The sequence below is a fragment of the Aquarana catesbeiana genome, linkage group LG01, assembly GCF_042186555.1.
Source record: "Aquarana catesbeiana isolate 2022-GZ linkage group LG01, ASM4218655v1, whole genome shotgun sequence".
In the NCBI taxonomy this organism is placed as follows: Eukaryota; Metazoa; Chordata; class Amphibia; order Anura; family Ranidae; genus Aquarana; species Aquarana catesbeiana.
The window spans coordinates 836,608,475-836,632,262 of NC_133324.1; the positions used below are offsets into that span (position 1 = coordinate 836,608,475).

General features: G+C 42.8%; 1 protein-coding gene across 4 annotated transcripts in view; it reads left to right on the plus strand.

Annotated features, from left to right (window-relative positions):
• The window catches only part of PDS5A (PDS5 cohesin associated factor A), a 165,950-nt gene that overhangs the window by 129,942 nt on the left and 12,220 nt on the right, over positions 1–23,788 (plus strand). For all 4 annotated transcript variants that reach the window (XM_073608602.1, XM_073608623.1, XM_073608617.1 and 1 more), the window contains 9 exons: positions 2,891–3,049; positions 3,130–3,198; positions 3,371–3,507; positions 7,332–7,455; positions 12,466–12,670; positions 12,836–12,950; positions 13,918–14,050; positions 19,053–19,172; positions 23,560–23,622. In XM_073608602.1, the coding sequence (XP_073464703.1) occupies positions 2,891–3,049; positions 3,130–3,198; positions 3,371–3,507; positions 7,332–7,455; positions 12,466–12,670; positions 12,836–12,950; positions 13,918–14,050; positions 19,053–19,172; positions 23,560–23,622 (1,125 nt within the window). The remainder of the gene's footprint in view (positions 1–2,890; positions 3,050–3,129; positions 3,199–3,370; positions 3,508–7,331; positions 7,456–12,465; positions 12,671–12,835; positions 12,951–13,917; positions 14,051–19,052; positions 19,173–23,559; positions 23,623–23,788) is intronic.

Sequence of the window (23,788 nt, forward strand, 5' to 3'; positions counted from 1 at the left end):
ATAGATAGTCCCAGCATGCAGGGAGCACCAGGGGCATAAGTTTCAAATCTAATTTGACTACCTATTACATTTCTGTGAGGCACTGTAGTGGCATGGATGAGTATGCCTGGGTATGGCCGAGTACGGCTGGGTACTAGGGGGTGCGTGTCTTCAATGGTCTCGCGATTCGATTACGATTATACTGTCCATGATTTAATTAGATTCCGCGATGCATCATGATTGCATGCATAGTTAAAAACTTTTTATCCGAAGATTCAAGCAGTCAGAAAAACAAAATTTTCCTCCAGAGGCAGAGGGATGGTTGGATCAGTGACACTGGCACTCAGGGTACAGGCATTCACATAGTAGAAAAACACACTGCTGCCGGGAGGACAGAAGTGATGGAATCTGGTGCTGACAAACAGAATACAGTGAACTTCACAGATAGTTCAGTGCTGAGTTCAGCTCTTCCCTGTTGCACATTCCAGCACTGTAAGAGTTAACATAGTGGAATGTGTTAACGGGGAAGACGGAGCTGAACTCTTCCAAACTCTTCCAAACGGTCAGTACAAGTTGTAAGCAGAGTACACTTCTATGTACTCTGCTTACTCGTGTTAAACTAACTGTGCCTTATCAAATCCCCGCTTATTGTACATTAAGTGCCCCACTGTAAATACCTTTTAAAAAATATGTAGCTATTTAAATACCGCATATTTCAGACTGTTCCTCGGCTCACATGTAACTCAGACCCGGCTGGCCACTTGCTGCTCTCATCTCTGCAGACATCAGTGGAGGATTCTCAGCCCTGCCCGCTGTAGCTGTTAGATGGTGAGAGGAGAACTGTGTGCCGGGCAGTCACATGAGCGCCGAGGAACAGTCTGAAATATGCTTCATATCGCTACATACTTTTTAAAAGGCATGTACACTTGAACAGTGGGGCACTTTATTGTATTATAAGCGGGGATTCATTAAGACACATTTATTTTAAAACTTGTAGAGTATGATGGGGGCGCTTTTCCCAGGAGGGGCGGGGCAACTCAGGATGACGTCACCCACCAGTCGAATATGCCAGTCGTAGCATCAATGCCGCATCGTGGACACCCGAATCACGATGCATTGATGCTACGATATTATTCAACACCCCTACTGGGTGCGGCTGGGTATGGTTGGGTACGGCTGAGTATTGCTGAGGATGGATGGATGGGTGTTGCTGAGGATGGATGGATGGGTGTTGCTGAGGATGGATGGATGGGTATTGCTGAGGATGGATGGATGGATATTGCTGAGGATGGATGGATGGGTATTGCTGAGGATGGATGGATGGGTATTGCTGAGGATGGATGGATGAGTATTGCTGAGGATGGATGGATGAGTATTGCTGAGGATGGATGGATGAGTATTGCTGAGGATGGATGGATGAGTATTGCTGAGGATGGATGGATGAGTATTGCTGAGGATGGATGGATGAGTATTGCTGAGGATGGATGGATGAGTATTGCTGAGGATGGATGGATGAGTATTGCTGAGGATGGATGGATGAGTATTGCTGAGGATGGATGGATGAGTATTGCTGAGGATGGCTGGATGAGTATTGCTGAGGATGGCTGGATGAGTATTGCTGAGGATGGCTGGATGAGTATTGCTGAGGATGGCTGGATGAGTATTGCTGAGGATGGCTGGATGAGTATTGCTGAGGATGGCTGGATGAGTATTGCTGAGGATGGCTGGATGAGTATTGCTGAGGATGGCTGGATGAGTATTGCTGAGGATGGCTGGATGAGTATTGCTGAGGATGGCTGGATGAGTATTGCTGAGGATGGCTGGATGAGTATTGCTGAGGATGGCTGGATGAGTATTGCTGAGGATGGCTGGATGAGTATTGCTGAGGATGGCTGGATGAGTATTGCTGAGGATGGCTGGATGAGTATTGCTGAGGATGGCTGGATGAGTATTGCTGAGGATGGCTGGATGAGTATTGCTGAGGATGGCTGGATGAGTATTGCTGAGGATGGCTGGATGAGTATTGCTGAGGATGGCTGGATGAGTATTGCTGAGTATTGCTATGGATGGATGGATGAGTGCTGGAGTTGTCACATGTCAGCGCTGTGCGATATACACATCCAGCCCACAGCGCTGCTGCATCTGATCTCTTCCCTCTACACTCACACTGTACCGATCGGGAACCGGACGTGATGCTGGTTTGTTTACAAGTGATCGCACCGTCATTTGACGGTGTGATCATGTGGTAAACGGTCGATATCAGCGGCCATTTACCGTGATGTGCCTGGTCCCGTGGACCCGGCAGTCACGGATATTCCCAGGGGTGCGCGGGAGCGCGATTCTGGGAGGATGTCAATGTACGCCCTCCCAGAGTTATCGAGCCGCGCTGTAGCTGTCATTCAGCTATAGCGCGGTCGGCAAGCGGTTAAAGAGTAAACACAGTTGAGTGATAATAAATGGCTTCAGCCAAACACTAACCATGAGTGAAAGAAAAGTTTGTGGTGTTATTCATATTCTGACAAATTGCAAGAAATCATAAATTCTGCCAGAGTATGTAAACTTATGAGCACAACTGTATTTTGAACATAGAAATGGACAAATGACACTGCAATAGCACTGTGGTATTTATAATGCTTTAAAGCAAGATTTTTTTTTTTTTTTTTTTTTTTTAAAGTTACAACCACTTAAAGCTTTGAAAATGAAATCTAGAAGCTGATTGGTTACTTTTGCACAGCTGTTTAAAATTCTGTCTGCTCCAATTTTTATACATTTCCCTTGTGTATTAAGTGTTTGTTGAATAAGCTTGCTATATAAACAGTAGTTTCCTATGTAGATAAGATTTCTGTTCTGCTGTTATATTTTGCACAATTTTATTATAGTTTATGAGCCTAATATATTATCTTTTCTTTAGCCTCTCAGCCGAAGTCTTAATGCAGATGTTCCTGAACAGCTAGTAACTCCTCTAGTATCACTGGGTCACATTTCCATGCTGGCTCCTGATCAGTTTGCTTCTCCAATGAAGTCCGTGGTGGCAAATTTTATTGTGAAAGATCTTCTAATGAATGATCGGGTGAGACTCACAATATTGTGTTCATCTTTAATTTAGCAGTTCATTGAGTTCGAATGAGTTCAATTTGTTTTCCTCTGTAGTCAACTGGAGACAAAAATGGCAAACTCTGGTCCCCAGATGAAGAAGTTTCACCAGAAGTTTTGGCTAAGGTATGATTTATACACTGGTTTTATCACCATTTAAAAAGAAAAAAATCTGTCTCATGTCAATCCTTTTTTTTTTTTTTTTTTTCCCCCCTTCTCTAATATTCTGTACATGTTGTTCTTTATTATATCTAATAATATTGGACATATCTTATTTGTATTTTATTTACGACTGTAGGTACAAGCCATAAAACTACTGGTCCGCTGGCTTCTGGGGATGAAGAACAATCTGTCCAAGTCAGCCAACTCCACCTTGAGATTGTTGTCTGCCATGTTGGTCAGCGAAGGAGACTTGACAGAGCATAAGAGAATTAGGTGAGCTGTAATGTAGCAGCAAGTTCTTCAGTGACTACATGTCATAACCACAGCTTTTGGTTGCCACCTTTATTCATATAATTAACTAGTCTTAGAAGGGGGGTTGGTTCAGCTTTCATCATCACCTGTTTGCAAAAGATAAATATTTATATGCAGGTTTTCCTATTTTCCCCACTACTGTACAAGATACTTCATATAGTAAATGCAAATACAATTCACATTCCTTTTAATGTCTTAATATGGTTGTAAACCTCTGACATGAACTATGAACAAAGCATATTCTTCAGTATGTGTACTTGTCTCAATCCAAAGTGTTATCTCTGCTGCCTGTTTTTTCTGCATGAGTCACTTCTGACAGGTTTCCAACTCCAAGAGGTAACACATTTCCTGTGTGTGTGTGTGTGTGTGTGTGTGTGTGTGTGGTGGTGGTGGTGGTGGGGGGGGGGTCTCTCTGCTTTTGAGCTGTGCAGTTTGTGACTTTAGCCCCCCACTTTCTGAAAGCTCAGACGAACTGCATCAATTCTGCACTTTGAGCTAATGTGAAAGGGTTGCAGATAAACAGGTACAACTTATGTAGGAGGATTTATTTTTTTTCCATCTGTGTATCACCTGAGGCTAGTCACTTCACTGGTATGTAAGGGTTATAAGCCACTTTAAAGTTGAACTCCAATGAAAAAGGTTTCCCTTGCAGTTTGGCTTCTCACCTGTACTGCAAGGGTTAAAGGCTTGTTTATGCCTAAGGTACTCTATACAAGAACTTTTACTTATCCAATCCCCAGTTTTTAGGCTCTGGTCACATTGTAAGACTAGGATCTTCTCTTATTCTATGGTGGACACAGGAACTGTGACATCAAGTACAACATGGGTCCAATAGTCCTGCATTGTACATGAGGACAGCGAGGGACTGGAGAGCATAAGGGAAAAAGTTTGCGTTCAGTCTGCCAGGCAGTGAGGGGTTAGGTTAGTAAAAGTGCTTGTTACAGGTACCTTAGGCAAACATGAGCATTTAACCCTTGCAGTGCAAGAGAATTTATTTTCTCTCTAGTTCAGCTTTAGGCTAATTATACATCTCACAGTTTACAACTGCTACTTTTTTTGAGCAGTGGTGTAAAAGCCTAGCTCCATGTTGACTGACTTTAAATAGTTAGTTTGCCCAAACAAACTTTTCCCTTCACTAACAGATGTGTCCGCATGCTGTATGTAGCATCAGCTAGCTAAAGTACACTGTACTGTTCGGCAGCAGGACAAAAACTTCCCATCCCGCTCCCAGGGGAAAAGTAAGTCAGACTGCTGATAAGCTATTCACAAGAAGCTTTGTGTTTTGTGACGAAGTACAAAGCTTCCTCTGGCTGATGTGGATACCACTTGGCAGCACTTAGAACCCATTCACATAGCAACAGACAGCTGCTGCACACTAAACCCCAGCAGTTTAGTGTGCAGCAGCTGTCCGTTGTGGCTGCAGTGAGACCAGCGGTAGGGAGCAGTGTGTGGTTCATGTTACAGCATTTAACACAGCTCCCTTTTTTTTTTTTTTTTTTTTTCCTTTGTACAGACTTTATTTGAAGCGTTCAAAAGTCACAATTCTTGTCACTGTATAAAATCATGATGTGCTGCTCTACTGTACATTAACATGCGATCCAGCCTGGGAAACGGCAATAAAATGTAGGATGTCTGCATTTTATAGCAGATCACTGCACCGTAGCTCTGGGCTGCATTGTAGTGTGAATAGGACACATAGTGCAGTGACTACAATCATTTTCTATATGTATTGAACATATAAATGTGGCACTAACTCAAATAATAAGCAAGCAATAATCCCATAATCAATAAATCAATCAGGTCCATAATTAAAATTCAATCAGTGAAATAATGCAAATTCACAAAAGTGCAAAAAGTGCATGTGCAATAAAACAAGTATATGCCTTGATTCCAATAATCGAAAGTGCATGTGCAATCAAAAAATTAATTAAAAAATTACCCAATTATAAACATTACTGGATTATTGTATAGTGTACACATATTAACAGTGCCTTGCAAAAAGTATTCCCCCCGGCCTTTTACCTATTTTGTTACATTACAGCCTTTAGTTCAATGTTTTTTTTAATCTGAATTATATGTGATGAATCAGAACACAATAGTCTAAAGTAAAATTAGAAAAACATATACATAAAACAAATTTTCAGAAATAAAAAACTGATAATTGGCATGTGCGTATGTATTCACCCCCTTTGTTATGAAGCCCATAAAAGGCTCTGGTGCAACCAATTACCTTCAGAAGTCACATAATTAGTGAAATGATGTCCACCTGTGCGAAATCTAAGTGTCACATGATCTGTCATTACATATACACACCTTTTTGAAAGGCCCCAGAGGCTGCAACACCTAAGCAAGAGGCACCACTAACCAAACACAGCCATGAAGACCAAGGAACTCTCCAAACAAGTAAGGGACAATGTTGAGAAGTACAAGTCAGGGTTAGGTTATAAAAAAAATATCCAAATCTTTGATGATCTCTAGGAGCACCATCAAATCTATCATAACCAAATGGAAAGAACATGGCACAACAAAGAGACGGCCGCACACCAGAACTCACGGACCGGGCAAGGAGGGCATTAATCAGAGACGCAGCACAGAGACCTAAGGTAACCCTGGAGGAGCTGCAGAGTTCCACAGCAGAAACTGCAGTATCTGTACATAGGACGACAATAAGCCGTACACTCTATAGAGTTGTGCTTTATGGCAGAGTGGCCAGAAGAAAGCCATTACTTTCAGCAACAAACAAAATGGCATGTTTTGAGTTTGGGAAAAGGCATGTGGGAGACTCCCAAAATGTATGGAGGAAGGTGCTCTGGTCTGGTGAGACTAAAATTTAACTTTTGGCCATCAAAGAAAATGCTATGTCTGGCGCAAATCCAATACATCACTCAAAGAATACCATCCCCACAGTGAAACATGGTGGCAGCATCATGCTGTGGGGATGTTTTTCAGCAGTCGGGACTAGGAAACTGGTCAGAGTTGAGGGAAAGATGGATGGTGCTAAATACAGGGATATTATTGAGCAAAACCTGTACCACTCTGTGTGTGATTCGAGGCTAGGACGGAGGTTCACCTTCCAGCAGAACAATGACCTCAAACGCACTGCTAAAGCAACACTTGAGCAATTTAAGTGGAAACATGTAAAGGTGTTGGAATGGCCTAGCCAAAGCCCAGACCTCAATCCAATAGAAAATCTGTGGTCAGACTTAGATTGCTGTTCAAAAGCGCAAACCATCCAACGTGAAGGAGCTGGAGCAGTTTTGCAAGGAGGAATGGGCAAAAATCCCAGTGGTAAGATGTGGCGAGCCCATAGAGACTTATCCAAAGCGACTTGGAACTGTGATAGCCGCAAAAGGTGGCTCTACAAAGTATTGACTTTGGGGGGGTGAATAGTTATGCACATTGACTTTTTCAGTTATTTTGTCCTATTTGTTTGCTTCACAATAAAAAAAAAAAACGCCATCTTAAAGTTATGGGCATGTTCTGTAAATGAAATGATGCAAATCCTCAAACAATCCATGTTAATTCTAGGTTGTGAGGCAACAAAACACGAAAAATGCCAAATGGGGTGAATACTTTTGCAAGGCACTGTAGATAAACTTTAACTGCAGGCAGTTGGAGATTTAATTGATATACCCTGTACTATAAGAACTGTAAAAACAGAGCTACAAGGATAAAATATTGCTGCCCTGCTATGAATGCATGTATTTGTATAAAGCAGTCATATTCATGAATAACTATTAATTGGTCATGATTTTTATGAGGAATATTGTCCTTCTGTGTTTCAGTAAGTCTGATATGTCTCGTCTGAGATTAGCAGCTGGTGGAGCCATCATGAAGCTGGCCCAGGAGCCATGTTACCATGAAATTATCACTCCAGAGCAATTCCAGTTATGTGCACTGGTTATTAATGTAAGTTTTAAGTAAATTTCAAATAAATGTAAAACTATTTTAATTGTACTGTACAGGACACAGGCTGAATATGCAATGACTCTGGGTTATAGGCTTGTAACTTCAGGTTGATTGGACACTGGCAGATCTTTTGAGGACACGCCCCCTAAACTCCACCACTAACCCTACTCCACGAGTTCTCAGTTTTTTCTAGTGTCCTAAATTTATGGACCTTTTCTCCCTTCTTTGATAAACTACGTTTATTTTTTCTTCCTAGTCTTCAGTCAACTCTTTGCTGTCTTGTTATCGCATTAGAAGAAGTGCATCTGCATTGTTGCAACCTTTGTTTAAAAAAAAAAAAAAACAAAAACAGCTGGATCACACACTGCAGGGATTGCCTGTAATGTTTATTCAGGCACTGAATCCTGAGTGAGTGCTCTCTTTGGCGCTTTGTGCAACGTGTGTTGTCAGCTGCAGGGTGCTATACAGGTCCAGGACCATTGTTGATTTCTATGGAAGCCAGACTGAAGACCCCTTCAAAAGTATGCCCACTAGCATCCTGCACCCTGTCTCTCTGACCCTTACTGTAAAAACAAGAGCAATGTTTGTAGTATTTTCACTTTACATTGAAATACTTTGACATGACGCTAAAACGCAACCACTCAGAACTTTGTCTTAGGTGGATAACCAGGTTTTATAACACACTACTGATTGCACACTTTACAGCCACAGATCATTGAAAGGTTTTCAGGCGCTTCCTTCTACCTTTTTACCAAGATGACTTCACTATAGGATAATCTGCACACATGTTCCTGCAGTTTCCTACCAGACACGCTTACCCTATATGCCGCACCTTACTCTGTGAGTACCTCTCAGGGGATCATCATTACCCATTGCTACAATCGGAATCCGAAGAAATGGGGCCATGGCTCAGTCAAACATTGGTCACACTACCAAATGCCCGCACAACACTTGTGACAATGTTTCCCACTAGAAAAGGTCCTGGTTTTAACACAGGTCTCTAACTTAATTTTAGGCACTCAACAAGCTGCCTACCTGACTAAGGCAGATTTTTCTGAAACTGCCATCATTTCTTATACAACTAGCAGCTTTAATAGAGCCTCCATATCTGTCCAGGGCTGCAAAAATCCAGTTCTTGTAGCTGACTGCAATGTCTGAGTCAGATCCCTATATGCCCAGTCTAGAAGGGGAGGACAGAGAAGACAAGGGAAGAGGAACCAAAGGCAGTACTAGAGTATACTAGTATACACCTAAAATTGCAGCTTCATGCGATTTGCTTGCAAACGTGGATCTGTTCACTTCTGCTCTGTGCAAAAGCCTCTGCACTTTAAATCCCCTTATAAGTAATATATGATGATCAAGCACGCATCCACTAATGAGCATATAACGTAATCAAAAAGTCTAAAACCTGAAAGAGTTACAAGTGCATATCAAAAATCACGCAAACATTGAGTGCAAACTAAAGAATATAAAGTGCAAATAAGATCATAGGATATAGACCACCTTGCTGATAGCCTTCTTGATCCCCTTCAGTCTGGATTTCGTCCTCAACACTCCACAGAAAATGCTCTCCTAAAACTAACAAACGATCTACGAATGGCCAAAACCAATGGACATTATTCTGTACTCCTACTCCTGGACCTCTCTGCTGCCTTTGATAGGGTTGACCACCCCCTCAAACTCCACTCCTTTGGTCTCCATGACTGTACTGTTCGCTGGTTCTCTTCCTACTTTATCCAACCACGCTTTTAGTGTTACTTACAATTCTACTTCCACCTCGCCTCTTCCTTTCTCTGTTGGGGTCCCTCAAGGTTCTGTTCTTGGACTGCTCCTATTTTCATTCTAAACTTCCTTCCTGGGTCAGCCTCCCATGGCTTCCAATACCATCTCTATGCTGACGACACTCAAATCTATCTTTCTACCCCTCAGCTCACTCCTTCAGTCTTCTCACGTATTACTAATTTACTATCCGATATATCAGTCTGGATGTCACAGCACTTCCTCAAACTTAATTTATCGGAAACCGAACTTTATCATTTTTCCTCCCCCACGTACCTTGTCCCCTGATTTTTCTGTCAAAATCGATAGAACAACTATAAGCCCATCCCTGCATGCCAAGGTCCTAGGTGTAATCCTGGACACTGAACTCTCTAAGCCCCACGTCCAATCACTGTCCAAATCTTTCCACCTCAACCTCCGCAACATCTCCAAAATAGGCCCATTTCTAACCAATGACACAGAGCTCTGTATTCACTTCCTGGTCATCTCTCACCTTGACTACTGCAACTCCCTCCTCATTGGCTTACCTCTACATAGTCTATCTCCCCTTCAATCGATCATGAATGCTGCTGCCAGACTCATCCACCTTACCAATTGCTCTGTGTCTGCTACTCCTCTGTCAATCCCTCCCACTGGCTTCTGCTCACCCAACAAATTAAATTTAAAATACTAACTACTTACAAAGCTATCCACAACTCTGCCCCCAGCTACGTCACTAACCTAGTCTCAAAATGCCAACCTAATCGTTCTCAAGACCTCCTGCTCTCTAGCTCCCACATCACCTCCTCCCATGCTTGCTCCAGGACTTTTCCAGAGCCTCTCCAATCCTATGGAACTCCTTACCCCAATCTATCCGATTATCTCCTACTCTATTAGCTTTTAGACAATCCCTGAAAACCCTCCTCTTCAGAGAAGCCTATCCTACCCACACTTAACTTTATTTTCATTTTCTCCATCTGATCTTCCCCCACAGCTGTTACCTTTTGTTCCACTTGACCCTCCCTTCTCGTAAGCTCTAACGAGCAGGGCCCCCCGATCCCTCCTGTATTGTAATTGTACTGTTTGCCCCCATGTTGTAAAGAGCTGCGCAAACTGTTGGCGCTATATAAACCCTGTATAATAATAAAGTCCGTATGAATTAATCGAAAACTAAAGTGAAAAATAAGTAGTGTTCAGAAATAAAGTAAGTGTAAACATAAAATCATATAGATAAAAATCCACATGAATTCAAGGAGAGCAAAGAACACGATGTGAAACAATGTAAATCTACCGATGCTCTGATGTCAAAGGATGGTAAAATCAATGCCACTTACCAGATCCGTAGGATCTCATATTATAGAGATCAAGCACGCCTTTGCATAAGCCTGCCGGCAGGGATATAATCCTCCTCAAATTCCTCTCGGGGAAAAAAACTCCTGATACAGCGGTATATCCAATGAAGTAAAAAACTTAGAGAAAAAGATAATCTTTTCCCAGGTAGTCCTAGGTGATCTCATTAGCAGGGGATAACAAAAAGACTTCATAGTGTAGTATTCCCAAGAAATTTTTTTGAAAAAAAAAAAAAAATATATAGCAACCCTTACATCTTAGTACACGGTAAAGAGTAAAATTTCAAAACAGCCGCGACTCTGACCAGCTGGCTGATATGTGGATCAGTGCTCCACTCAACACGTTTCCCTATACAAGGCTTCGACTGGGATTGGAGGCTAGCCACCAATATTTAATATGGAGGAATATAATAATGAAATCAGACCCTGAGTAGTAGGGTTGCTTCGACATCTAATGACGAATGCAGTGAAGAATAATGGGTGTTTGTGATGCTTCGTAAGGGACTCCATGAAGTGACGGATTTGTAGATATTGAAAACGTTCCGATTCGGGGATCTCGTGAGAGTCCCGTAAGTGTTGATATGAACAGACGACTCTGGCCATGAGCAGAGTGAACCGTGGTAAGACCCTTTTTGATTCCACCATTAAAAACGTTGGATTCTCCAACCCAGGTGGGAACAAAGGACCGTTAAGCAGGGGTAAGAGGAAGATGGGGGGAGAGATATCAGAAGAGCAGAATATTTAATGGCATCCCAGACCGAGAGGATGAGGGCCAAAATCGGGTTTAGAGATTTGTGATGGTGCATGGGATAAATCCGTTGTACAGAAGAAAGCGGGATTGGGTTGACATCCGAGACATCTGTAAGAGTCCATAGGGCAGGGGCGGCCCACCCAATCCATGAGTCTGGCCCCTTTCAGGATGCTGGATGCATGGATTCTAATGCGGGATGGGTGTTTTTTTTTTTTTTTTTTTTTTTTTTTAAAGCACCTGATTAAAGCCAGAGGCTCTAATACCCTAATATGATGGGCTCGGGTGCAGAGAATGCGGGCGGAGCCCACCCAAGTGTGTTACTTTGGCGAATGAACATTCACTTGAGACCTATCACACGATTGGATGACAGGATAGGTGTTCCTATTGGATGCCTAGGAGGAGGGGAGGAAACGCATGGCTGTCGTGATGGAGGAAAGGACACACAGGCCGCTGTCCGATGCCCGCTACCTACCACCTAGAATGGGGTAAGTACCAGACTGGCAGACAGCGAGCGGGGGGTGGTTGTTTGCATACCCCCCCCACCCCTCCAAAAAAAAAAAAACACACACCAGCCACCACTGCCGTAGGGGTGCCAAATTACCCGCCTGTAGTTGGACTATAGGAGCGATCTGGGCAGCTTTATAATAGTGGTCAATATTGGGGACACCCAATCCTCCCCTGACTTTCGAGGTGTACAGAAGGGATCTATTTAGCTGTGGTCTAGTTCTTCCCCAAATAAATTCAAGATATGACGTTGCAAGATATGAAGGGGAACAGGGATAGGACCCTAAATTAGTATAATTTGTGAAGGAAGGACGTTTTGATGGCGTGGATACGACCCATCCAGGAGATTTGGGGAATGTCCCAAGTATCTAGCAAACATTTCAGAGAGGATATAAGAGGGGGTTAATTAGCGGCATATAGAGAAATTTTTTGCTAGCATTGCATAATCTAAAAATATGCCCCCCTTTATACTCATATTTTTAACATTGTAAATGTGTCTCATTTTACTCTGGTTTTAGTTTGGCAAGTTTCAGATCAGACAACTTCTAGTCCCAATCTTTCATCAGACCTATTTCAATTTGTACATAGAAAAACAAGCTAGAGTAATGTGCTACAGTCTTGAGTTATCTTCTCTTGTGTTTGTTGTAGGATGAGTGCTATCAGGTGCGACAGATCTTTGCTCAGAAGTTGCACAAAGCTTTGGTGAAGCTGCAGCTTCCACTTGAGTATATGGCTATCTTTGCCCTGTGTGCCAAGGACCCAGTAAAAGAAAGAAGAGCTCATGCAAGACAGTGCTTACTTAAGAACATTAGCATACGACGGGAATATATAAAGCAGAATCCAGTATCAAGCGGTAGGTTTCATCAGTTGTACACTGGTAAATGGTGGAAATAGCAATAAATGTGCAACTTATTGCTTACCATTAAAGGTCATCTCCCAATGTTTTATTGGGGAAATTGAAAAGACAAATGGAATGTTAAATTTTGCTTGATTTGTTACATTGATCATGTCTCCATAGAGAAGCTGTTATCCTTACTGCCTGAATATGTTGTACCATACATGATTCATCTCCTGGCTCATGACCCAGATTTTACAAAACCTCAGGATATTGACCAACTACGTGATATCAAAGAGTAAGTGTTGCATTACTTTATAATCAAACTTGCTGTCCTAAACTTACACAGATGATTCATGCTTGCTTTCACTTTCAGCCCAAGCTAAAAATGCAGTTTGTTTTAGGACCATCTTCCTGATATCTAGTGACTGAGGTACTATACTGTTTGACCGCACATTCAATGGGTCTCAGGCAAATATTAAAAAAAAATAATAATGTACTTTAGGTCCACTTAGTGCTGATGCCGCTCACAGCAGGGGTCCGGTGCGTCCCTGTTCCTTGTTTTAGTGATGAATCAGGCCCGAATTTTTGCCATCTGTGCAGTCTGCTCCACAGCCACCACAGGGATGTGTGAACTGGCTCTATTGACAGCCTGGCACACTCTCTCCTGTCATGTGAATTGGATGCAGTGAAAGCCGCATCCAATTGGCACTAGTGTAAACCCAGCCTTACACCTGAAAAATGTCACACTATATCTTGATATCTTGTAATCCAATGTAGAGTAGTGCACAGACTGGGGTGGGGGGCAGCAATGCTAGACCAATGAACACGTCAGTATGCTTCTTGTGTCATCTGGGGTACACCTTGGTGGCTTTTTTTTTTTTTTTTTTTTTTTTTTTGTAAAGGTAGCCTGTTCTTAATAAGTTAAAAGGCTACCATTGTAGACCTATCCATTTAACAATGCAAGTTCTCTGGAAATGGTGGTGGTCATAGTTTGTGTCTTTTAGTGCCGCTGACCTAGAACAAGTATGCAGATTAGGAGTTCTGATGTTCTGATCTGTATGCCGTCTCCAAGCTGGTGACTCTGTATGTATATGTTATAGACCTGTGTGTTTAGCTGTTAGCTTTTATTCACATAAATATGTATTTCTTGCATTGGTGCTTTACGCCAGACGTTTGTTTTTTGTCTCCTAGTAGAACATATATTCAATAAGAATCTAAAAGTATATCCTGTACAACACTGAAGTATTGTTTTCCTATACCAGGTGCCTTTGGTTTATGCTTGAAGTTTTAATGGCTAAGAATGAGAATAACAGTCATATGTTCATGAAGAAAATGTGCGAAAGCATTAAACAAACTCGAGATGCTCAGGCACCAGATGATCCAAAGGCTAACGAAGTATGTACTTTTATTAACCTTTTATTTTGATGCTTTGCATCATGTAACTTTTCTCTGCTTTGAAGTACCAGAAAGGAGTCCTGCATTTTCTGTAAAAATCTACACTTTACCAGCTTGAAGCCCAGATGTCTGGAAAGAGTATAATTCAGAAAGCTTGCTACTGCTTTTTGTGAAGTATTTGATAGTTTGTGCACATTCTATCTCCTTTGTGTCAGCTGTCTGTGTTTGCCCGCTGTCGTTCCCTGGCCAGTGCTGCAGGGACGCAATATATCCCTCCTATATGAATCCCTTATCAAAATGGATTTTCTTTCTCATCCATTTTGGGCCACAGGAAGTCATTCACCTTTTGGGTTATGCACCCACCTGCATGAAGATTGGCTACTACCACCAGCAGGAGAAGAGATAATCCCAACGTCTATCCCAACATTGTAGTCTTCCCTAGCTCCGCTGGATGTGACTGGTCCCTCTGCCCTTTTGGCTGTAGGTTTTTACTACAGTCATACAAGACTTTATGGCCCAAATCACCCAGTTATTTGTAGACTCTGGTACTCTGGTCACAGAGGCCATGACTGTGCACCTTCCTCTGCAGATAATCTGATCTTCCCAAGGCCTCTGAGCCTGTCTGATTCTGAGTTGCTCCAGTTCTTGCTGGATGAACTTGCCTCTGGGGAGTTGAAGTCTTCCTCCATTAATCCTAAACTTTAAAGAGATTGTTTCCGCTCTTGTTGATGGTGATGTTGCACCACTGTGAGGCTAGACTGTTGCTTCTATCAGTGCTATCCCCTGTCCTGAGTCCTCTATGAAAATTGGAAAAACCCTGACAGGATGTTTTCTCCCTCCCAGTCATTTTCTATCTGTTTTGAAAAGGATTTCGTAGGAGTGGTCTGTCCCCACTGTGGCTCCAGCAGTGTCTTGCCTTAACTAGGTGACCACCATTCCAATGAAGGATGCATTTGCCTGTAGGGTTCAGCTAATAAGCATTTGGAAGCCCCCTTTAGAGCTCTGTTTTTACAGAGAGGCCCTGCCCTTTCTCCCATCTTAGCTGTGACCTTCCTTTGCCAAAACCTGGCTGATTAGGCAAAGGAAGGTATCTTGTTAATACTGCTGTTGATCTGTTGGTTATAGAATGTTTGGGTGCTAATGTTTGTAGCTTCAAACTGCAGTTTTTGCGGTCTGTTGAAGTTTTACAGTCTTCTCTCATGGGTCTCCTATTAGTACACATGTGGAGGACACGTTTTTTGTATTGGACTGTGGAGCCCATGTCTAAAAAGCATCTGAAATGCCTGATTTTCAAGGAACAATGCCTCTTCAGATCTGCTCTGCATATCTTCATCAAGAAAACTACTGGTAACTAGAGCACCCATCTTCCACCACAAAAGAAGCCCAATTCACAGACTGGGAGGGCTCGTCGTCCAATGCTGGTGGTAAGAAAAGTTATTTTTGTTTCACCCTTCCCGCATCTGTTAAAACCAGACTCCTGGTGCCACCTGCAAGGCCTGGGACTCCATCCTGCATGAAAGCTTTCTGTGCATTAAAGTGGATGTAAACTCGATTCATAAAATTTGAGCTGGGCACATATATCTGTAATGTTTTCTTATCTCTCCCAGAGCACTGAGTCCCATGTCTTTCTTCTGCTCCGTAGCTTCGTTATCAGCTTGATAACTTCCGACAGGTTCTTCGACACAGCAGATAAAAGCAGCCTGAAATTTGTGTCATGGAAGGTTGTTATCAATAGATTAGCAGATAGCTTGCCTTCTCACAGCAGAGCTCTGCACATTACTTTCTTTGCCAATGTGGAATGGGGGTGTGCCTTTCCTCCAATCGGCTTTCTTGGCTGTATGCCAATAATCCACTCACAGTGCTGTACAGAAGAGAAAATCTGTAACACAATGTGCACTTTCTAAAGGATATAGAAAGCTGAAGACAGCAGATATACAAGTAAAACTTTTATAGGGAGATTTGTTTCATCCCAGTGTATCATCTGAGGCTGTTCACTTCACTGGGTATATGTGCGGGTTTACATCCACTCTAAAGAGGAGGCCTGTCCACCCCTGCAAAAATTAAGTCAGCAGCTACACATACTGCAGCTGCTGACTTTTAATAATTAGACACTTGCCTGAACTGGAGTCCAGCGGTGTTGTCACTGCAGCTAAAGTTTCCTTCAGCTGTCGGGTGCTGCTGCCATTGCGGGTAAGGGAACCTGGCAGGGTAGCATTACGGTTTCACACTGGGTTCCTACTACACATGCGTGAGGCACCGCTGCGCTCACCTTCTGGCACTGTGGAGGAGGAAGGAGCCGAGCTGTGACATATTTTGTTTCGGCCCTGACTCCCGGAAGTGGGGACAAACTATACCTGTCAGACAGGTATCCGCTCAACCCCCCTTAAACCCAGAGGTGACGTTCATCCAATCTTGGATCTGGATCCTATAACTCTAAATGTTCTCATTAGGGCTCAAAAATGAATAGAATCCACCAAGTCTGTTATCGCCTCCGTTCCTCAGGGAGACGCTTCTAGCTTTTTTGGACAAGTACCTATATGCCCCCTGGTTTTCCTGCATATCGGTATCTCCTATGCTTTCTCTGTCAGACCCCTACACAACCTGTTTTGATGCCCTGCTATTTCTCCTGCAAGTTAATTCAGTCCCTGGGCAGAAAAGTTTGGGTTGATACAGAGAGCCAAGTTGTCCCAGGCTTGGTAGCTCAGGAATCCAGCTCTGAAATCTGAAAAGTCCTTTCTTTCCATTTTTTTGGACGATCCTCGCAACAAGTTCCACCCACTATAACAGGAGATAAATCCTGGGCACTTGTTGGTGCAGAGGACCTGGTCAGAGAAGTCTTGTCTCCTAATAAAAATGGACCATCCTTTTGGAGGTCCATCTTAACTAGACCCAGTCAGACAACTCCGTAGTAGTGGTGTAAAACATACAGGCAACAGTGAAGCATGGTGGAGGTCCCTTGCAAGTTTTGGGCAGCATATCTGTAATTGGAGTTGGATATTTAGTCCCACTCAGTGGTGTCCTCAATGCTGAGAAATACAGATGCTTATCATGCCATACCATCTGCGAGACGCAGGATTGGCCCCAAATTTATTCAGGAGGATGATGACCCCAAACATATACAGCCAATGTCATCAGGAAGTATCTTCAGTGTTGAGAAGAACAAGGAGTCCTGAAAGTGGTTTGGCCCCCACAGATCCCCAATCTCCACATCCAAAGTTTATCTGGGATTACATCAAGAAACATAAGGATTTGAGGAAGCATACATTCACAGAAGATCTGTGGTTAGTTCTCCAGTATGTTTGGAACAACCTACCAAGTTCCTTCAAAAACTGTGTGCAAGTGTACCTTGAAGAATTGATGTGGTTTTGAAAGCAAAGGGTGATCACACCAAATATTGATTTGGATTTCTCCTCTGTTTAAATTTACTTTCTGTTTTGTTAGTTGATAAATCAATAAAACTTCTTTTTCTGAAAGTATTCTTAATTTACAGCATTTTTTCACACTTGTCTAAAACTTTTGCACAGTAGTGTTTGAACTCCCTCAATCCAAGTGGTTTTAACAAAGAGATTGAAATCAGTAGTTATATACACACAGTTACACGCACAGTAGGCAAGGTTGAAAGAAGACACAAGTCCATGTCCAACCTATGTGTGTGATTTTATGTCAGTATTGCATTGTATATCCCTGTATGTTGTGGTTGTTCAGGTGCTTATCTAATAGTTTTTTGAAATTATTGATTTCCCACTGCTGAAACCACTGCTTGTGGAAGAGAATTCTTGGAATATAATCCAGCTGTTTAGTCTGTCTCCCATACAACTTGCTCATGAGGTTGTTTTACATTTTTTTTTTTTTCTTTACAGGTTACCTGTTTAGCGTTAGAGGAGTTCTTGGGCTAGAATTGTTGCTCTAGCGCATGCGGCGATACCTCAAATGTGTGATTTGAACGCTGTTTACATATGTGGGCACAACTTACGTATGCGTTCGCTTCTGTGCGCGGGGACGGAGGCGCTTTAAATTTTTTTAATTCTTTATTTTACTTTTATTTTTCTATTTTTACATTTTCTCTTTTAAAAATTTTTTTTATCCCTATTACAAGGACTGTAAACATCTCTTGTAATAGGAACAGGGCATGACAGGTCCTCTTTATGGAGAGATGTAGGGTCTATAAGACCCCACATCTCTCCTTCAGGCTGGAAAGACTGAGGTAATAAAAAAAATAAACTGTCATGGCCTTTGCAGCCGGGTCCTCGGCATTGTTTACTTCCACCCGGACGTGACGTCATAATGTTGAGCTTGGGCCTCCGAGGGTGATAGAAATCTCTATGCTCAGTTTCTGGCAGTGAGCGATTTGTTCACCGGCTCGCCGATCGCGCGGACGAGCTGGTAGAAGGACTGGAATGAGAGGGGGGCATCCCCTTCCCCCGCCTGTGAGAACAATCAAGTGGCTGAGCTGCCGCTATGATTGTTCTTAGGGTGCACAGAATCGCTGGCTGAAAAATGATATCTGAATGATGCCTGTAGCTGCTGCAGGCATCATTCAGATATGTCAACTCAAATCCAGGGCGTCATATGACGTACCTTGGGCGGGAAGTGGTTAACGCACTCTCTCGCACGTGCTCTCTGTCAGTAAAATTGTTTTAAAGTGTTTTGAATGAATCCTATAGACAGACTGGATGAATGTGCAGATTTGCAGACTGTCGCACTGCAATCTTTGGCCAGTGAAGCCTGAATTTGAGTGGGAGTTCCAGCCACTGCCTGATGCTAACAGTATGTTAATACACCTGACTAGTTTGAGTAAAATAGTAAAGAACGCATGCCTGATTAGACTTTGACAATATAAACTGACAAAAGCAGCATGTCTTTTGGTTTTGCATTGTGTGATTTGTTTACCAGAATATTCCATTATGCGTAATCATCAACAACATTGTGTACAGTTCAGTATTACACTGAAACAAGTGTTGATGAGTTATAAATTATTTAAACATTTCTGGCTTTTTCTTAGAAATTATATACAGTCTGTGATGTGGCTCTATGCGTTATGAACAGCAAAATTACAACAATGCATCTCGAAACTCCTAAGGAACCAGTGTTGCCAGCTAGATTTTTTACTCCACCTGATAAGGTAATATTAACTGGTATGCTTTATATTATCATTAAAGCATTTATAAACAAGAATGTTTAGCCTTAATTTAAATAGCTTTTTGATGCTTTTTTAGAAGCTCAGTACAGTGTTTTGTGTTTTTTTTTTTTTTTTCTTCTTTTTTCTTTTTTTTTCTCTGAGCTAAAATACAACCCATTAATTGTAATGTGCCTGTGCACACAGGCGCGTAAACGAGCGCTGTGCATTCTTCAGTTAAAAAAAAAACAAAACGGCTGTACTACGTTAATTGCTCATTTTGCCTAGGCTCCTGTGATGCCTCTGCCACTTCCTTTTGGCTGTTATAGGCAATGTAAATGGGCAGCAGCATCACAAAGTCAATCAGTGCATAGCTTCCAATCAGATCAGGTTGTGAAGTATGGGAGATGTTAGTGGTCCTTGTGTAAAAAATTTTGTTTTGAAGAAGTGCAAAGCTAAGCCTCCTATTAAAAAAAATTGAGAGGTGGGAAGTCTCCCCCTTAGTGACCAGACTGCCACTGCAGAAAATCTAAAGAACGTGATTAGGTTAAAAATAGAAGGCCAAACTTACTTGCGTTAAAATACAGATGGTTTAAAAGTAAACAAAGTAGTATACTCAAAACCAAAAATGTATTGTATTATATTGCACCTTGCCAATCATTCTTCGTGGTGGCTGCATTTATTTTTGCTTTTTTCGCCTCTATTTTCACTTGATCTGGCCAGTAACACACCACCTGTATTAGGGCTAGTTCAAACAGGGCACTTTACTGACGGCCTCATGCTGGTTTGTGTTTTCCCGGAATGGGGATGCCCAGGTGTTGCATTACTCCCCCATGCCGGCGTCCCATTTTATTTTTATTGGGACACGTGGCTGTATGGAGGAAGCCACTGTGTCATATGACATGCGGGTGGCTGTGGGTTATTAGTACACAGCGGTTGCACAAGGATGCATGCAACAGCTGTGCATCCCCATGTGGGGAAAACACAGACCTGCATGGGGCGGCGTTCCTGTACTTTTTCCACAGCAGGAACGCCATTCTCGTTAGCAGCCGCATTGGCCTTTTTGAAGTATTCCCAGGGCCGCCAGCTGAGGGGGGCGCCGAAGCTCAAGTGGCACTCACTTATATAGTGTAGGGCCGCTTTGTCACTCAGGGCCCTGCCAGTTGTGCTCACACTAATCCACTGACAGGCTCCGAGTTAGAGCGAGCCTGTCGGCTCCTGCGGGGGGTTTTCCCCCCTCGCTCTCCTAGCACTGCAGTGTGTGTGAGCGCCGCTCACAGAGCCCAGCAGCCCGATCTGTTCCCTCCCCTGCTTCTTCATTGGCAGGGGGAGGGAGCCCATCACCTGCAAGGACTCCAGCAGCTGCAAAGCATCGTGGAACATATAGTCCCCATCGCCAGCAGACCCTATCGCAATCCCTGGGGGCAGAGACTACACGGGATCATGGGTGAGTTTCCACAATTTTATTCCCAGGATTTGACTCCTGAAAGCGCCCCATGTGCACAAGCCCTTAGGGTGTCCCTACTGTAGATAAATGAGCCCAGGGCTACTTTTGGACAGCAGCGTTGTCAGTCTAGGGGAATGGGAGTGTTAGATGGACTAGCAGATTTAAATACACCACCAAATTGGAGCCCAACTCCAGTTCACACTGCAGTTACACAAGCAGTGCCATCAACCGTTTTTTTCTTTTGAGATAAAGCTTTTACATGAACAAAAAGGTGATCATTGTAAGAACCCATGTCAGTGCTGAATGAATGATTTGTAAAGCGCTGCAAATGCGAACTGAATCGCCTCAAGGCGCTAGATGCGTTCTCTGTTGTCAGCTTCTTAGAAGAGGAAGGTCTTGAGTTTTTTCCTTAAGGCCTGATGGTTTTATTCCGTGTGGATATAAGTCGGAAGAGCGTTCTATAGCCGAGGTCCTTGGACTGCGAATCTTCGTTCTCCCTTTGCTTTGTAGCGGTATTTGGGAATGATGAGGAGGTTTTGGTTAGCTGATCGAAGACTGCGATTGGGTGTGTAGTGTTTTATTTTCTCTTGAAGATATAGAGGAGCGTTTCCTTGTATGCATTTGTGGGTGAGGCAGAGGGTCCTGAATGTGATCCAATTCTTTACGGTTAGCCAGTGTAGGCTCCTCAGGGATGGGGAAATGGATTCCCAGAGTTTTTTTTCCTGTTAACAGTCTTGCTGCCGTGTTTTGGATGAGTTGTAAGCGCGCAAGCTGATATTGGGGTAATCCTACGTAGAGCGAGTTTGCAGTCGAGTCGGGAATTGATTGTTCCAACTAATGCTGCTTTGTCCTTTTCTGGGATGAAGGGGATGAGTCTACGTAGCAGGCGGAGGAGATGGTGAGATCCGATAACTACTGATCCTATTTGTGCATCCATTGTCATTTCTGAGTCAAAGATGACTCCGAGACTCTTGGCTTTGGTGCTTGGAGAGATGGTCTGTCCGAAGACGGTGGGAGGTGTCCACGGAGTCTTAGTTTTGGAATTTTTGTTAGCGTGTAGGAGAAGTTGTTCTGTTTTTGAACCGTTGAGTTTGAGGGAGCTATTGGTCATCCAGTCATCTATCAAAGTGAGGCATTTCTCTAATTGCTGCTGATGGTCTTTTTGTCCAGTGATGCGAAGGTAGAGTTTGGGTGTCATCAGCGTATGAGTGGAAGCAGAGGTTCGTTTTTTTTTTTGTGTTTTTTTTATGATATTGAGGAGTGGGCGGATGTAGATGTTGAATAGCACTGGTGACAAGGGTGAGCCCTGAGGGACTCCACAGGAGATTGCCCGGGTTTCCGAGGTGAATGCTCCTAGTTTCACTATCTGAGAGCGATTCTCTAAGAATGATGCAAACCATTTTAGACCAGAATCTGTGGCTCCTGCTACTTCTGTGAGGCGGACAAGTAGAGTATTGTGGTCCACTGTATCAAATGCTGCACTGAGGTCTAACAGTGCCAGGAGACACGATTCTTCATCATCTGCTGCTTCAAGGGCGTCGTCCCATATTTTGAGAAGTGCAGTTTCTGTGCCATGGCCTGGGAGGAAGCCTGATTGCAGAGGGTCCAGGAGTTGGTGTGTGTCCAGGTGGCGTTGTAGCTGTTGTACCACTGCTTTCTCCATAATCTTGGAGATGGTGTTGAGGCTTGTTATCGGTCTGCGGTATTTAGGGTCCTTAGGGTCAAGATTGGGTTTCTTTAGCAGGGGTTTGACGATACCTTGCTTGAGGGTGGTTGGCACAATCCCTTCTTTGAATGATTGATTTATGAGGTGTGTTATGGTAGGGGCCAAGATGTTGGAACATTCTTTCAGGAGTTTTGTGGGAATGATGTCGTTTGGTGATGTGCTGTCTCGAAGGCTTCTGATGATGTTTTTAGTCGTGTCAGTGGTGATTGGGGTCAAAGAGAAATTCGGTGGTTGTGTGATGTTCGTGTCGATATCCCCTTTTTGCTTTGGTTGAGTGAGGTTGGTTATTTTCTGATTAATTGATTTCCGAATGTTGTCGATTTTGTCAATGAAGAAATTTGATAACTCATTGCAGAATTCTTGAGTATCGTTTGCTGGGGGCTCTAAGCAGGTTGGGTTCATTGACTGGGCGACTATTTTGAAAAGTTCCCGCGGCCGTTTTAAGGCTAAATGGTTTGCTTCAACGCTCTTAACTGCTGCATTTGCAGGACAGCTTGTTCTGTTGAAAAAAACTGACGTACTGGCTAAATCACTAGATAAAAGTACAGGAAAGCCTAGGAGAGCCTAAAAAAAGATAACAAATGCAGCCATCACATCTAAGGATAGGCAAGCTGCAATATAACTGTTTTAATGCTAAGTTTCATGCCACTTGAAATCAGATCTCCACTCCATGCTTTTATTTTTTTGCAAACTTGCATTGGTTCTACCTTTCTAGATTTAAGTAACCATATTTGATACCTGGGCAGCTGATGGGGTTAGTTACAATCACTCTAGTTGTCTACTGTACTTGCAATGATCCAGGTGCTGTGATCTAGTCTTCTTTGCACAGGGTCACTCGCCCAGTAGCATAACACCACCATCATTTTGATGAATTAGAGAGTTGGGGCTCATATCAGGTTCTCCACCTTATCCAATCAGAAAACGCCTTCATTGGAAAAAAATACAAGGTGTTCTATGAATGATGGTGCTGCTGTGTGCAGAGAGCAGCATGCGAAGATCATAGCAATCACTGTATATACCACAGGCTACTGCAGTGATTTTCATTATCCCCAGTGGGTTTCCACTTTGATTACGGCAAGTGGACCAATGTAAGTTTGCAAAAAAGTTAATTCCTGGAGTTCTACTTTAAACATAAAAACCTATGCTCAATAGACTGCAAGTAAAGGCATCTACAGCTAGTACAAAAATACATCTATCTTTTTTTTTTTTTTCTTTCCTAGGAATTTGTCAATGATAAGAGCTGCATATCTGAGGAGACAAGGGTTCATCTACTAACAGGAAAGGTAAAATTGAGAATTTTACATTAGACAAAGTTTAGAAAAATTAATGTTGATTCATGTTTAAAAGGTGTAGATGGTTTAACTTCATAATACCTGTTTTTATTTAAACACACATATGGGAAATGTGATTTCATAAGGTCTGTTGAGGCATTTACTTATTTAAGTAACT